Source organism: Drosophila persimilis, unplaced genomic scaffold, assembly GCF_003286085.1.
Source record: "Drosophila persimilis strain 14011-0111.01,24,50 unplaced genomic scaffold, DperRS2 tig00000191-arrow-pilon, whole genome shotgun sequence".
NCBI classification, from domain to species: Eukaryota; Metazoa; Arthropoda; class Insecta; order Diptera; family Drosophilidae; genus Drosophila; species Drosophila persimilis.
The window spans coordinates 13453579-13470158 of NW_020825298.1; the positions used below are offsets into that span (position 1 = coordinate 13453579).

The 16580-nt window shown below is 37.9% G+C and overlaps 5 protein-coding genes across 5 annotated transcripts; 2 read left to right on the forward strand and 3 right to left on the reverse strand.

Moving 5' to 3' along the window:
• Positions 1-1348: 1348 nt before the first annotated feature.
• Positions 1349-2985, reverse strand: LOC6589329. The gene is made up of 3 exons (XM_002014318.2): positions 2916-2985; positions 2504-2848; positions 1349-1690 (listed from the first exon to the last, which is right to left on the reverse strand). Exons 1-3 carry the CDS (start codon positions 2947-2949, stop codon positions 1434-1436), a joined length of 636 nt encoding a protein of 211 aa, XP_002014354.2. The 5' UTR covers positions 2950-2985; the 3' UTR covers positions 1349-1433.
• Positions 2986-4196: 1211 nt separating this feature from the next.
• LOC6589328 (cullin-associated NEDD8-dissociated protein 1) lies at positions 4197-8478 on the forward strand. The gene is made up of 7 exons (XM_002014317.2): positions 4197-4264; positions 4330-5003; positions 5061-5226; positions 5286-6644; positions 6708-7932; positions 7992-8138; positions 8201-8478. The coding sequence occupies exons 1-7, from the start codon at positions 4220-4222 to the stop codon at positions 8329-8331; spliced, it is 3747 nt and encodes a 1248-aa protein (XP_002014353.1). The 5' UTR covers positions 4197-4219; the 3' UTR covers positions 8332-8478.
• Positions 8390-9518, reverse strand: LOC6589327 (ATP-dependent Clp protease proteolytic subunit). Its single transcript, XM_002014316.2, has 3 exons — positions 9444-9518; positions 8959-9384; positions 8390-8889 (listed from the first exon to the last, which is right to left on the reverse strand). Exons 1-3 carry the CDS (start codon positions 9483-9485, stop codon positions 8596-8598), a joined length of 762 nt encoding a protein of 253 aa, XP_002014352.1. The 5' UTR covers positions 9486-9518; the 3' UTR covers positions 8390-8595.
• Positions 9519-10915: 1397 nt separating this feature from the next.
• LOC6589390 (myotrophin) lies at positions 10916-12400 on the forward strand. The gene is made up of 4 exons (XM_002014315.2): positions 10916-11002; positions 11061-11171; positions 12075-12158; positions 12223-12400. The coding sequence occupies exons 1-4, from the start codon at positions 10931-10933 to the stop codon at positions 12307-12309; spliced, it is 354 nt and encodes a 117-aa protein (XP_002014351.1). The 5' UTR covers positions 10916-10930; the 3' UTR covers positions 12310-12400.
• A 1411-nt stretch (positions 12401-13811) lies between these two features.
• LOC6589389 (protoheme IX farnesyltransferase, mitochondrial) lies at positions 13812-16156 on the reverse strand. Its single transcript, XM_002014314.2, has 4 exons — positions 16035-16156; positions 15724-15973; positions 14980-15666; positions 13812-14189 (listed from the first exon to the last, which is right to left on the reverse strand). The coding sequence occupies exons 1-4, from the start codon at positions 16110-16112 to the stop codon at positions 13948-13950; spliced, it is 1257 nt and encodes a 418-aa protein (XP_002014350.2). The 5' UTR covers positions 16113-16156; the 3' UTR covers positions 13812-13947.
• Positions 16157-16580: the final 424 nt, after the last annotated feature.

Consider the following 16580-nt stretch of genomic DNA (forward strand, 5'->3'; position numbering starts at 1 on the left):
CACTGCTCCAAAAATATTTCAAAACTTTGCCCCGCCCACTTCCGCCCCTACAAAGGGCGAATATCTGTGGCTTCCACAATTTTAAAGATACAAGAAAACCAAAAACGCAGAATCGTAGAGAATGACCATATCTTTTAGACTGCAGAATCTGAATTGGATCGTATTATTATTATAGCCAGCATCACGAAAACAATTTAATTTTTTCTCGCCCTGTCTCTCTCTAACACACACGTAGCATAGGCGGCTTTGCTTAGAGTAAAACATTAGCGCCTAGATCTCAGAGACTATAAAAGCTAGAGCAACCAAATTTGGTATCCACACTCCTAATATATCGGACCGAGACGAGTTTGTTTCAAAATTTCGCCACACCCCCTTCCGCCTCCGCAAAGGATGCAGATCTGGGGATATTCATAGATCTCAGAGACTATTAAGGCTAGAGTAACCAAATTTGGTATCCGCACTCCTGTTAGATCTCACTATAAAACGTATATCTCAAAATTTCGCCCCACCCCCTCCCGCCCACACAAAGGACGAAAATCTGTTGCATCCACAATATTGCAAATTCGAGTAAACTAAAAACGCAGAATCATAGAGAATGACCATATCTATCAGATTGCTGAATCTGGATCAGATCAGATTATTTTTATAGCGAAAGGAAACAAATCAATTTGCACTGGCTACGCAGCGCCCGACGTCACGCTCAGACTGATTTTCTGTCTCTCTCGCACGCACTCTTTGTCGTGTCGATTAATATAAGCGGCGTCTGCCGGAGGAGAGCCATACTGACTTAGTATCGGGTATAACTGTAGAGTTGCGGTGTCCGCAGCAACTCACAACGTTCCCCCTCGTTTTTGACTGTTCCTGACAGTCTACAGCTAGTATGAAATAAAATTGTTATTTCCGTATATTTTTCCTGTTTATTTGTATTTATTAAGAAAGAGCATCGAGTTCAATTTTATTGCCAGAGATTCGGCACTAAGTCAAGATACCTCACAATACCCGTAGAAGGGTATGAGGCCGGTGTTCGGCTGCGAGAGGGGAGAGTGACAGACAGGGATGCGGCTCAGCTTATGCTTTGCCAACGTAGCCAAGACGGTGAGACGGTGAGGGAGTGGTCGATTTAAAAAAGAATACAAAAAAAAATATTTTTCGAGCCCGTAGCCCTTAGATATGTTATGTAAGGTCCGACTGTAAGAAATAAAGACAGTTTTTAAACAGAACTTAACGCAAATGTATATTTCCTTTAGCAAAATGTAGTATTGTTGTATTTCAACTGTTAATATATCATTAAAATTTTATTGGTGACTTTAACTAACATATGTAATGGGCACATCAAAAAACAAGGGAATGTCAATTTAAAATTTATTTAAAGTATATTAATTTAGTAAGAGACAAACGCCCGATAGGACGTCAGCGTGCTTAATTTATCATGTCTAAAAAGGTATATCTATATCATCTAAATTTGGCAGCGCCATATGTGAGTCCAACTTATACTCGCATTGTTCAGTCCCAGTGTTATCAATATCTTGTTTGGAACAATTGTCCCTGTCAAAGTTGTCACAAAAAACATTGTATATTGAGATGCAGCACTCAGTTTCCAAAGTTTCCACTAAGTCGCCAAGATCATTTAAAATTGTTTGAGTAAAAGTATTTTTACCAGATTGATTATCCAACCATATTTCAGCAATGGCTAGAAAAAAATAAAAAAATCATTTTAAGAAGCAGATATATTATACATACTTAAATACGAATGTACATGTCGACCTCCTTTTGCGAAATGATCATTAGCGACAAAAAGTAAAGCTGCCAATGGATGACGAATTAAATATTATAGAACAATTTAACATAAAAGTGAGTTTTGAATTAATTTTCGCTGATCATAATTTGGCAAAGAGGGGCGATATATGCGTGTACACATTAATGATAATTTCCTTGGAGACGGTCATAACTAAAAAAAATACAATGCGTCAAACGCGAGTTAAGACGTAACGCTGAGAGTCTCTTCTCACGTGTACAACAAGTTATAAAAGTGCATTTACAAAAACGAGTTTCGAACATTGATTGGAGTCGTAACATGACTTCTGTCGCAGTTGCATGGAGGAAATAAAGCAAGGGATCGGCACCCAATATTCACATTTTTTATAAGTAGACAGCAGGAAAAACGAAACATTATGTTAGCAGCAACAAACTGGGTTACGCGTGTAGGTGCGCGGCAGCATCACAACACTTTCCTTTTCACTGTGCATAGGATGCTGCAAACCTCTGAAATAGAGTGTAAAGCCTCGCCTCTGCGGCTGTTCGAAAGAGGATTCTTCGAGGATCTAGACCTCTGGAGAGACCGGTACGGACTGAGACCACTGGATCCCTAATTAGACGACACAGCACACAGGGCAGATCTGCCAACGAGCGACCATAGAACTGCGTTTTTTAAAGTTATGAAGTCTCTAAAGTAATTTAAATATGTGTAATCGATTGAAGAGAATACAAATTTTAAGCGACTTACGTCTCCAGCATTTATTCAAGCACTTCGTACTCGAAAAGTCCATATAATCAAATAAGTTTTCATAGGCACTCTGGGAACATATTTCATTTTTTAAAGAATAGAGACCCAAGTAATTAGGTGTAACTTTCAGAATGGCTTCTCCACGTTCATTATCATAATTTCTATGGAAATTCTGAAGTGGCAATTTTGCAACGCTCTTAGGGAATGATATGGAATCACTTTTAAATGGCGTTTGGTTTTGATGCATCACATTTTCCAGCTTTCCCAGAACTAATTTTCTGGCATTTTGTTTTATGCTACTATTATTAATAGACAATGCATTCTTTTTGATGGATATCGACGATACTAGATTTTAATAAATAGAGAGAAACTCATAAAATGCAACAGTTAATATATTGTATAGAATGCATACCTGGATTTTCCTTGGCCAAAAAAATCTGCTCCATTCTTCAATAAATTTCTGCCAACGAAATTTTCTTAGTTAGTTATAGTAGCAGATATCAAATTCAAACATATGTTTGCGGGCACTAAATTGTTGTAGCGATAGGAATTACATTAAAAAATCAATCGAATATATGAGTCAAGTTATCGTCGCAGAGCTCGCGTCCCATCGATACAAGCAAATAAGGAACGCGTTATTGCTATCTGCGATGAAGTGGAACGCAACCGAATTATACCCGGCCATTTTCTACAGATGTAGAAGTTCTCCCACACACTATGGGAGGAGGGGTCCACAAAAATGTATTATCTAATGATAAAATAAGATTTAATTGTTTTAGGGACTATCAGACCAGCTACTCTTTCCTCCATTTCAAATAGACCACACAGATTCCCCACTTCCTCCTCAAATTCGACAACCAATTGTTGTGCGTAAGGGCCTTCTTCTGAAATTTCAACGAAATGCAATATAAGTTGCCTATTCCATTAAATTCGTTTTACCAACAAAGAAATTTGTTGCAATGCAAGGTCATATCTTATGTGCATATAAAAAAGTGCTGCAGCTGCCGCTCACGTACAAAAAAGTATAACACTGATTGGCACCAATACAATCCTCCGTTTTTCTTTCTGTCTTCGCAAAAACCCGCAAAAATAAAAGCGTGAATAAATGCTTAACGCCCTCTGCTTAGGATGCAAGTAAACACATCTTTATTAATTCGACGAGGAGGTGTTTTCTGTTAAGCTAATTGCATTAAATACACATATTACATAAAGGGTGTAGTCGGTTTTTTTTTTGACTATATTCTACAATTTTGTTTGTACATGTGTGCTCCCGTAAATCCTCAGTATATTCTTGTTAAATATCTAATCGCCATATCTCCACCTTGGCGGCTGCTTAGCATGGCTTCAAAATACACAATATCACAATGCAACATGATTAAGAAAAAAAAACGAATATTAAAAATAATGACAATAAGACAATCTTAATTTTGATATAATTTTGTGATTATAATAATATATAGATTTGATTTGATGTTCATTCCATTATTCCAAATTTCTAGCGCTATGTCCATGTCAATGATAACATAACTCATGTATAATTTAGACATCGATAACCAAACTGCTTTGGTATGCTTCTTCGAATTTTCTGCCGGAACATTTTAGTATACAATTTTCCAGGAAAATAAAGTTAGTGAAGTTTCAAACATATTTCCAAATATTTCAAATATAACGTATTTATAATATAACCACTTCAAAAATACTTGCGAAGACTACAATATGTCGTCCCATCAATACCACCAAATTGCAAATTTGCTGGAAAAGGTACGTATAGATTTTTATATCCGCAATGATTGAAATACATATATAGTTGAGTTTTACACATGCAGATGACCTCAACCGATAAAGATTTTCGGTTTATGGCAACAAACGATTTAATGATGGAATTGCAAAAGGATAGTATTATTCTTGATGATGACTCGGAAAAAAAAGTAGTCCGAATGGTATTAAAACTATTGGAGGATAAAAACGGCGAAGTGCAGAATCTAGCTGTAAAGTGTCTGGGCCCCTTAGTCAACAAAGTAAAAGAAATCCAAGTAGAGACAATTGTTGATTCCCTCTGTGCCAATATGATGTCAAACACAGAACAGCTAAGAGACATCTCGAGCATTGGTTTAAAAACAGTAATTGCTGAACTCCCTCAGTCTTCAAACTCTCTTGCCCCAAATGTCTGCCAGCGCATAACAGGAAAATTAAGTACGGCCATTGAAAAGGAAGATGTTTCAGTAAAATTAGAGTCTCTTGATATTCTGGCAGACCTACTTTCTCGATTTGGCGAGTTTTTAGTTCCCTTCCATAGTACCATATTAAAAGCACTAATACCACAATTGGCTTCGTCCCGTCAAGCTGTACGAAAGCGTACTATCGTAGCACTTTCATTTCTTCTCATGCAAGCAAATACCAATGCCTATAATGGCGTCATTGATCATCTTCTTGATGGACTCGAAAAACCACCAAATCCTGCTGCGATTCGAACGTACATTCAGTGTCTAGCTTCAATATGGTAAGACATAATAAATATCAATATTACTAAGGTATTAACTGTTGTTAATCTCTGTAGCCGCCAGGCTGGACATCGGCTTTGTAATCATACTATTAAACGCTCAATGCGTGTTCTGGAGCAATACAGCGAGCAGGATGACGATGAATTACGTGAGTTTTGTCTACAGGCCTGTGAAGCATTTGTTATGCGCTGTCCCGATGCCATACATCCACACATATCTATGGTACGTAATCTTTCAGTAATCTGTATATCTGTTATATTCATTCACTGCTTTGTTAAAAGATTCTGGCACTTTGCCTGAAATATGTTACCTATGATCCAAACTACAACTATGAGACCGATGATGGTGACACTGGATATGCAATGGATACCGAAGATGATGAATACGTTGACAGCGAAGAATACAGTGATGACGACGACATGAGTTGGAAGGTCAGACGAGCTGCAGCTAAGTGTCTAGAAGTTTTAATTGCGACTCGACAAGAACTTATTGAAGATTTTTATCGTACCTTAAGCCCAGCTTTAATAGCTCGTTTTAAAGAAAGAGAGGAAAATGTAAAGTCTGATATATTTCACGCATATGTTGCATTGCTTAAGAGCACGCGTCTGACCGATGATGTGACTCCAGACCCCGACTCCATGGATCAAATATCAAGTCCAACTTCATTATTAATGGAGCAGCTGCCACTAATCGTCAAAGCGGTACAACCGCTAATGCGAGAAAAATCAATGAAAACGCGTCAGGATTGCTTCTTGCTACTACGAGAGCTCTTAAACTCACTACCAGGAGCTTTAGGTCCTCATTTAGACAGCGTTGTGCCCGGCATAAGTTATTCGTTAAATGATAAGAGTTCGACAAGTAATATGAAAATCGAGTCGCTAGGTTTTCTATATTCTCTACTTCAAGGTCATCCACCGAGTGTGTTTCATCCACACATACCGTCACTAGTTCCTCTAGTAGTGACTTCAGTTTTCGATCCATTTTATAAAATTGCCACAGAAGCATTAATGGTGTTACAGCAACTTGTTAAAGTAATTCGACCATTGGATACAAATGATTCAAAATCTAACTTCGATGCGACACCCTTTGTTGGGCAGGTTTATTCTTGCACGCTGCAAAAACTAAAAGTCACTGACGTAGATCAGGAGGTGAAGGAAAGAGCTATAGCATGCATGGGACAAATTATTGCTAATATGGGAGACATGCTAAAAACTGAACTGTGCATTTGTTTACCAATTTTTATGGAACGCCTTAAGAACGAAGTAACCCGGCTGAGCAGTGTGAAAGCGCTCACTATGATTGCAGCATCCACGTTACGTATAGACCTCACGCCAATTTTGCATGATGTGTTACCGACTTTAGGTACATTCTTGCGCAAGAACCATCGTGCCCTGAAGCTCCACTCTTTGGATCTTATTAACAAAATTGTTATCAACTATTCAAGCAACTTTGAACCGAATCTACTGCAGACAGCAATAGTAGAAATTCCACCACTCGTATCTGATACAGATTTACACGTAGCTCAGTATTCTTTAACGCTCCTAAGCACTGTAGCCCGTAGGCAGCCACAAGCATTAGTTGGCATACATGAGCAGTTTTTACCATCAGTACTTATTCTAGTTCGGTCACCATTGTTGCAGGTACGTAAAATCATTTTTAGTTACGATTTTTTTTAATGTAATAGGAATTTTCTGTCTTTATAGGGAACAGCATTGAACTGCACGTTGGAGTTGTTTCAAGCTTTGGTTCAAACGCAGTTGCCTGGCTTAGACTATCACTCGCTTGTGTCAAAACTTATGGCGCCAGTCTTGATTGGTGGTGACATGACGTCTAGAAGTACAACTACGTCTCCAATTGAACCATTACAACTTCATAAACAAGCATATCATTCATCAGCCAAGTGCATCGCTGCTCTAACTCAACAATGCTCGCAAGTGGCCACACCATTAGCAACAAAGCTGATAACAGACCTACAAAAACGAAACGACACAGAAGTCATCTTTTGTTTATTAACAATTGGAGAAATAGGTAGGCACTTTGATCTGAGCTCCATACAAGTGCTCCCAAAAACTATTATAGACTGCTTTGGTGCAACCTCCGAAGACGTGAAAGCAGCAGCGTCACATGCCCTTGGAGCGGTATCTGTTGGCAGCTTGCAGACATATTTGCCGCTTATTTTAAAAGAAATTGAAGTACAGCCCAAGCGACAATATTTGCTTCTTCATTCCTTAAAGGAAGTTATATCGTCTCTTTCTGTAACACCTTGTGGCCTCGCCCAATTGTTACCATCTGTGCCATCCATATGGACTCAACTTTTCAAGCATTGTGAGTGCTCAGAAGAAGGTTCACGTAATGTGGTGGCCGAATGCCTTGGTAAGCTCGTACTGGTTAACCCTGACGAATTACTGCCGCAATTACAGCAAGCACTGCGATCGGAGAGTGCTACTATGCGTACTGTTGTTGTCTCTTCAATCAAATTCACCATTTCCGATCAGCCACAACCCATAGATGTCCTTCTTAAACAAAGCATTGGAGAATTCCTTTTCGCGCTTCGTGACCCAGAACCCCAAGTGCGTCGCGTTGCTCTTGTTGCTTTCAATTCAGCTGTGCACAACAAGCCAAGCCTGGTGCGCGACCTGCTACCTACCCTTTTGCCATGGTTGTATTCTGAAACAAAAGTTAAGAGTGAACTTATTCGAGAGGTAGAAATGGGACCGTTTAAACACACAGTCGACGATGGTCTGGATATCCGTAAAGCTGCTTTTGAGTGCATGTATACACTGCTTGAGCAGGGTTTAGATCGTGTAGATGTTATGCAATTTCTAGATCATGTGCAAGCTGGACTTTGCGACCACTACGACATTAAGATGTTGACGTACCTAATGACTGCTCGTTTAGCCGTATTGTGTCCGGATAAGGTGTTGCTAAGTAAAATATATTTTTAAATATGGTTATATTCGATATGTAATTGTTGCTTCCCGTCCTAGGACTTGATCAATTTATTCAACAACTACGTGATACTTGTACACATAAGGTGAAAGCCAATTCCGTGAAACAGGAATACGAAAAGCAAGATGAACTGAAACGTTCCGCACTTCGCGCCGTGTCTGCACTTTCTCAAATACCCAAAGCAAGTAAGTATTCATAGAGACATATACCTCAGCCTAATCCAATAATCAAAAATTGTCCTGCTTAGAGAAAAATCAGCATTTAATTGATTTTCTAAAATCAATTAAGGAAACTCCAGAATTGGCTAAAATTTACGAGTATATACAGAAGGATTCGGTCGCTGGGGGCTCGGAAATTATTTTAATGGATCAAAGTTAAAGACCCTGTGAGCTCGGAAATAATTGTACTGGATCAAAGCTACAAGTCAAGCATAGATTTCTAGTTTCTTTCATCTGTCAAACATTTGCGTATGCAAATGTAGTTATGTCTGAATTAGATATATTTAAATAAATATATATATATATATGTGTTCTTTTTTTTTTTTAAATTGACAAAAGTATTGAAAAAATAGTTTTTATATGAAAGTTGCTTTTCAATTTTAAAGATAAAGCTTGAATTTGGGTTTCCGTAAATGAAAAGATCTTAAGCTGCCTGGTTTGACCTTTTCCTCTGGGGCTCATCAGAAACAGATTTACCAGCAGTTTTACCACCATCAGATGTCGGCCCACTGTCTGAGACTGTTTCTGGTGGGTGTTCAAGCACGTGATCAATAATACCAAGTATCTTGGCCTCATCGGGGGTCATGAAATGATCCCGCTCCATTCGTTGGCACATTTCTTCGTACGAGTTTTTAGCATGCTTTACATATATGCTAGTAAGTTGGCGTTTAATTTTGATAATTTCCTCGGCATGTATTAGGATATCGGTGGCTTGACCCTAGAGTAAGTACATTGTTGGATATTAAATGTTATTATTGACAAAAGGAAATGAAGAAATTAAACATACTTGTGCGCCTCCAGAGGGTTGATGTATCATAATTCTGGCATTAGGTAATGAATATCGCATTCCCGGTGCTCCTGCAGCCAATAAAAGTGATCCCATTGAACATGCTTGACCAACGCACCACGTCGCTATAGGCGGCTTAACGTACTGCATAGTGTCGTAAATGGCAAGACCAGCAGTAACAACGCCACCCGGAGAATTTATATACAAGTGGATTGGCTTGTTGACATTCTCAGATTGTAAAAACAACAATTGAGCAACCACGGTAGAGCTAATGTCATCGGTTATGTTTCCCATAAGGCAAATAATCCGTTCTTTCAGCAGTCGCGAGAATATATCATAGGCCCGTTCTCCTCTGCCAGTTTGTTCTACCACCATGGGAATGAGATTTATACTCCGAGAAGAAGTAGTTCCGGTAACACATTTTAGCTATTAAAAAATGGTCATATTACGCACTTTCGTTACATATAATCGATATTGAAACTTACAGAATTATTTTGTAACAAGCGGCTGATAGTGTTCCTAAGCATTTTTCTGGTATGGCTTTGACGGTAATCAACCTGAATGGCAAAACATCTGTTTTATAAGGCTTAGCATAGACATTTCTAATAATTTTAGAGACAGATGAAATGGAACACTGAAAATGTATGCCGAGATGGCATACTTTGCTAAGGTGATATATATATGGATTAGATTCTGTTAGTTATTTGAACAAATTGTTTATAACGTGCCAGTAAAAATGTACGATGAAAACTCGTTCGATTACGCTGGTCAACAAAATTGTACCATTTTTTTAGAGGGAACGAAACTGTGGTCTGCAAAAATTACTGAATAAATTATTGAAAGGGTTTTTTCTTAAACATTTTACGAGCGGTTGATATTCAATATTTCTAGTGTTTTTTGTGAGAATATAGTGTTTTCCACACGAACATATGCAAATGAGCTGCTGGGATGATGAAGTGGCGCTAGATGAACGCCGGAGCGGGTAACGCAATCACGTTTCAGCAATCGAAATTAAATAGTCAGCATTGTGCAAGTATAAACACAATGCTGCGCCATGACATGAATTTCATGCCATTTTAAGAGATCTTATCGCTCTTCGGGACTTTATTGACTCGGCTATTGTTGCTGATTAAGAATATATATAAACCTTATGGACAGTCGTCCTTGTACGCCAAAAATAAGATATCCATCTTCGAGTGTCGAGTATAATAATACATATTCTGCAAATATGCTATTTTCGTTAGATATAAAATTTGTTTGTTCCTCTGTTCTCAAAGTTTTGCTATGCCATCGATAGCGTTTCTTTCCCAAATTGTTTTGATGTGATTTATAAAAAAATATTTTTGCTTTTAGTTATTAATTAAAATAAAAGGTTTTGTTTCGGAATTTCGAGAATTTTGGGAATTCAGGAATTCGCCATTTATTTTCGCTTTGGTATATTTTCAAGTTTGAGTTGTAATTATAAATGATCTTGCATATAAATAAATATTGAAACAAATTAATCATCAAATATGGTGGTAGTTCAGTCTCAAGACCTAGCTTGTCTGGCTATAACCATTAAATTTTCGCTGTGCGAAAACCGGAGTACGAAATTAGGCTATTTAAGGTCACACCGCAAATTTGTCCGATTTCCGATAACCGCAGCATGACTGATAACAAGTCTTTGATGAATTCGTCAGTCTGTCAAAAATATCAAATAGCTGCAGGCGATAAAATTTTCTGTCGTATAAATTCATATTCATATCATATATTTTGGCTACTACTTTTTTTGATGGATTGTCGGTATCTGCCAATCTAGAAGAAATAGACAACTAATTTGTACATCATAATATTTATTTTTTTTTTGGCAATAATATTGCACCTAGTGTTCGATAATTTTCTAGTGCGTCGATCGATATTTAAAAACATTAGTAGCGATATATCGCAAGATTCTTTCCTATCCACCTAAATAATCTTTGTATGATTAATAAAAATGAGTGAAAATGTTATTTGGACTATCAAAAACGGAGAGTTTGATGCTGTGCAAGAAGCGTTCAAAAACGATGTGTGTGTTTGCATGCAAGTTCTAAAAGTGCATTTAATTGTATTCTTTTTTTCGACAGGTTCTTAAAGTAAATGAGGAGATTAAAGGAAGGTACCCAATTCATTATGCGGCTGATTTTGGTCAGTTAAAGGTGCTCGAGTTCTTGATTCTAAAAGGAGCCGATGTTAATGTAAGTTTAGCCGATTTAATTATGTTCTCTAAAAACAGTATACACACACACGTATTATATACAGTGACCGGCAAAGTCTCAGTACGAATTTCACCACTTATTGGCTTACTGACTGGCCGTGTGACTATAAACATGTTTCCAAAAAGTTATGATTGAGCTTTGTGATTTTTTTCTGTTTTCTACATATTTATAAAGTCATATAACTTTTTTGCGCATATCCTTCCTGTGCGTAGCGAACATTTTGAAGGACTAGATACATATGTATGTCCTTAAACTCTGCAGGTAGATACTGGCCGGATTTAAGTAATTTTAAATAAGTTTACTGCTGTTTTGAAATCATTCCCATAGCGATTTTTAAAGAAAAAATTGCTTCCGCTAAACTAAACTGTTCATCATTCTACATTTTCCTAACCAAGCAAAAATCTTTATTGTCAATAAAAATGAATTTAATCCAAAAATATTCCCGATACGGAGTGCTATTGAGATTGAGCAAGATTTGGGGAAGGCAAGGATGGATGTGTATAAGAAGAAGGTTCTTTCAAAACTTATCCAGGCCTTCTACCCTCAAGTGGTGCAAACTATGGTGCAAAACTATGCAAACTATCCATAATTTTGAAGATACAAGAACACTGAAAGCGCAGAGTCATAGAGAATCATAATTGATTTGAGAAACACATTGCAATCGGATCATTATAATATCCCGAATGAAGAAAGCAAGCATACGTAGATCAAGAACAATTACAATTTTTCCACGCCCACAAAAATTGAATACTTGAATACTTGATTCATATATACTTACCCATGGATATGTGTAGGCTCTGTATTAAAAACTTCTTAGTATCAGAAACTATCATCCCTTGTAAATGATCTGATTTACTGTTATCCTTATATGCTCTAACACAGAAAAAGGATAAACATGGCATTACACCGCTTCTTGCAGCTATTTGGGAAGGACACAAGAGCTGCGTAGAGCTTCTTTTGGAAAAGGTTTGGATTGATAACAAAAATCTGTAAATGTTCTAAAAAAGTTTTAAAATTCAATATCTTACAGGGAGCAAATAAAAGCGAGTCTACTCCAGATGGCAAAAGTTATATTGAAGCAGCAGAGAGCGATGAAATCAAGAAACTTCTTATCTAAATTATAAAATAATTATGACGCTAAGCACTTTAAGTTTTGGAATTGAAATACAGACTAGCTCTAGTTTCTCTAGATTCTAGTTTTTATGACTCTCCTCGAGTTTGCTCAAAGTGATAATATCACAACAGGATCTTTATATCAACGCATTAACAAATCTTTTGTGGTATATAATTTAAGGCGTCATTCCAGAAAGATTGCATGATGTGGGCTTTTTAAGATTGAATTTTAAAAATGCATCCCAATCGAAAATAAATTACCTGACACCATTTCTTTTAGATGATTTTTTACGATTTTCCACAACTTTGACAATTGGCCAAAAAAGGCTCTGGTCAATTGATGGGTAGAAATGCAGACAAGCACAGCCACTGTGCTGGTGTGCGGTGAATATCGACATTAAAAGCTGCAGAGTAATAAGCAAATAAGTTTCCACCATATTTGTTTTTTAGAGGGGGTGCGGTGAGCGGCCCGCCTGTTATCCGGTGCTCGGGAGTTAACGCGTCTCCGTGGCTTCGGTTTGGGCTTAGTGGTCTTAGCGGACGCGAGACCCGACCTGCACGGTCTCCAGCTCATCTGCGGTGAGAAGAGCTCTCGAAGGAAAGCTCGCACCCGCTTGACGTTTGCGGATGAGACGGAAAACGAATAATCTTAGCAGTTTGAGGTGTGACGAGTATACCTCGATTGCATGCACTAAATCATTTGGTCTTCATCTTCAGATTTTCTTCGCAGATTTTTGGGCCAGATCTCTTTTTCATCCTTAAAAACTCTGGTCTATCAAACTTGATCAACTGCACGATTTCCTCTCCGTCACAACCTCTCGAAACAATGTCTGCTGGGTTCTGTTTTGTGATTTTTCCGCTACGTAGCATCACCAGACCTCGGTCACCAGACTCGGTTCGCAACGAATGTTGATAGCGACGTAGAGTGGGATCGGATCTAATGAAGGGTAATTTCCGAATCAGACCAATGTATAATTCGTTCGATTGGAACCTTGAATAGCGATTTGAGTCGGGGCAAGAGATCTGCGAGAAGGTGAGCGGCTCATATCTTAGGACTTAGGACGTCGGCAGAGGCATGTCCTTGAATCGCTGACATAGGATCAGTACCAGATTACCCCCAAACTAGTGAAGTCACCGACTGACCTGTCTATTTTGAACTTAAAGACTTCTTCGTGTGGCTGCCACGATATTCCTATCGGCTTTGTTGACTTTGAGTCCCAGATCGCTATCGGTTTAGCTGGGATTTCGGATGCGGTGACCTCAGGTGAGTCAGCAATCAGCTTGCTGAATCAGCCTTTACTGTCAATCAGCGTCGTCTGTTCAATATGAACGTCACATGCTTGAATTTATACTCGGCTATTTTGATGCGTCAATCAGTTGTTACTAAGTGTCTCTCAAGTGGCAGGATAACTTTTAATGAACATTTGGATCGACTTGGGAATGCTGTGTTGCCAGCAAAAGTGTAAGATCACAGGAGAGCCATCACACTATCAAAACAAATAGTCATTTTACAATCAATATAAACTGAATAATAAAGCTCCAGAATACAACTTTTATTTTACAAGTCAAAGGACTAGCTTAAATTATATTTAACTATAAATTACATTTTTACAAGTCTTAATAATGCATAAATTATGTAAAATTATCTGGGTCCTTCGGCTACAGCGACAGGTAAAACGTTTCCAAGACTTGTTGCAGTTTTTGATGGCTTCAAAACCATATAGTTTGAATCTGTTTTTATTGTTTCTTCTTCTGCGTTCTTTTTAAAATACCATTCTTTTTTATTTGCCAAAAATAATAGCATCAAAGCTGGCAAGTGCAGTAGTGAAAACCTAAAAAGGCTTCTCGAGCTTTTGCTATCTGACTTTTTGTTAAATTTATACGCTGTAAAAAAATATTGAAAAGAAGATTAGTTTATGTATATATCATGTTGTAATTAATATTAGAGCTGAAGAGATTTTGTGGAGACCAGCTCGACTGGCGGCAATATAGACATTTTTTCAGTTTGATGCTATGCTGGAGCTAAAACCAGTTTTGCATATAGTTTTTATTATTGTCTATATAGATTATTTATCAGATTCATACACTTTATCGTACATGTCGAACAAATAAGATAAAGACCTGGTTAACGTCTTGGTCAAAACATTTTATTGACAAAACTTGAATGATTCCTATCACCCTTATACCATTTTTATAAATAGTAGACCAACAGTCAGTCATTTGTTAGACCGCGCGCAGTAAAGCCGAAAGCGGAACTGAAAACATAGTTTAAAAACCCGAAAACGCCAAATAAGGAAAAATAAACTGCAGAATCTGAAAGGAAACTCATTCTGCATTTTCCTAACTCTTTTGAGCCGTTGAACGAAGAGTCGAATGAAAGTTGGTGCCGTGACTCCATTTGTTATTACCACACTTCAGCTTGCCTTGGTTGTGAAAATGCAGAATAATTTTCTTTTCATAGTAGTGTGGCCACCATTGGAGGTATGCTGAGATTAAATATGGCAGAGCTCCACAGAAATAAAATCATGTGTGAGTCCTTGTACAATAAAAGTGACCATATGGCCAAATTACAAGAACATAGCTCAAGAACAGCCCAAAATGATAAATGTGCTTCTAATTTTGTTTGTTAATAGGGTACTAAAATTATTGCTGGTCTGGGTGTGTTTTTACTTACCCAAGTATGCGAAATACGCGTTTAAGGGAATTGTTTCCAAAGCAAACCAATAGTTTGTAACGTCTAGAACTGGCGCCATTAATGAAAGTCCGACAATGGCTAGTGAATATCGGAACGCTGTACGACGACATAGACTCGGATTAGTAACCGCCATCATGCGATACCCGGCGCGAGAGTAGTCCGGTCGCAGGTTCCATGAAAGGGCATTAAAATGAGGGAACTGCCAAGCAAACAGTATACCAGCCAGTATCATTGCGCCTGAATCTAGACTGCCAGCGCAACCGGCCCAGCCCATTAAAGGTGGAATTGCGCCAACTACTGATCCAATCCACGTGTTGACTATACTAATCCGCTTCATTGGTGTGTATATTGATGTGTAAAGAAAAAGATTTCCCGCTCCTAGAGCCGCTGTTAGTCCATTAACACCAAAATACAGCATGCATAGTCCAGTTGACGCAGACACAGCGGCAAACAGTACTGATTTAAGTGGGGTAATTTGGCCGGTTACAAGCACACGGTTTTTCGTTCTCGACATTTGGGAGTCGAAAGGAACTTCATGATATTGATTTATTGCATTAGCTGCAGCTGAAATCATTCCTGTTCCCAACGTGCACATAGCAAACGAACTAAGATCGAACGCAGCAGGTGCCATCGCATATCCACCCATTGTGGTAACAACAACCAGAGCTGAAATACAACAATAAACAAGAAGCTCATTTAATTTTCCAGCACGAGAAAACTTACATGTAAGCCGAAATTTTGAAAGTTTTTTGTATTGACTGATTGTTTTCCCAATGGCAGTGTATGGACTCGGCAGCCATGAGGTATGGTTATCGGGTATTATATTTGTCGCTGGGAATATCACATTGTCTTTACTAACAGGCCCACTAATATCCTTCACCTGAGATACTGGTACTATCGAATTGTCACAAGGCGAAGCACTTCTCATTTCTGCAATTACTTCATTATTGGAGGATGCAGTTTTAGTTGTACACTGAAAATTCAAACAGTTTTAAAGTGTTCAAAGTTACATAACACACATACAATAAACTTACTCGCGTCCATTGTAAATTAACAGGACTTACAACCTGGGTTATTAGCCTCCATTCACGCTTGACTAATCCCCGCATCATTATTAGTTTTTTAAACAAAACCGGTGATACATAATTCAAGCAATGTAATATTAAGGTCTTATACACTAATGTGTATAATTTTGTTTAAAATAACATAAATTACTGACAAAAATGTGACCATATACCAAAATGAAAAAATACTGAGGTGAAATTCATCGTAATCTTCGCTCTCAAATAACACATTCCTTTCCTGTTTGCATCAAACCAAAATTTTAGTTTAGTTTTGAACAGATTTTATTCGTAAACAAACACAACAAAGTTTAAACGTAGAGCACATAGAGGTTGCAACATTCTGCGGAAATATATGACAATTTTAGAGGGGAAAAACTTCGCTTATCTGAGTACTGGCCTTATAGTCTAATAAGTACTCAGGCAGGAAATATTTGGCAGGAAACAGCTGTACCCCACTGTTTAATTGTTTACAACCAAATCGGACTTCGTCAGCTGTTTTCACGAAAACGAAAATTG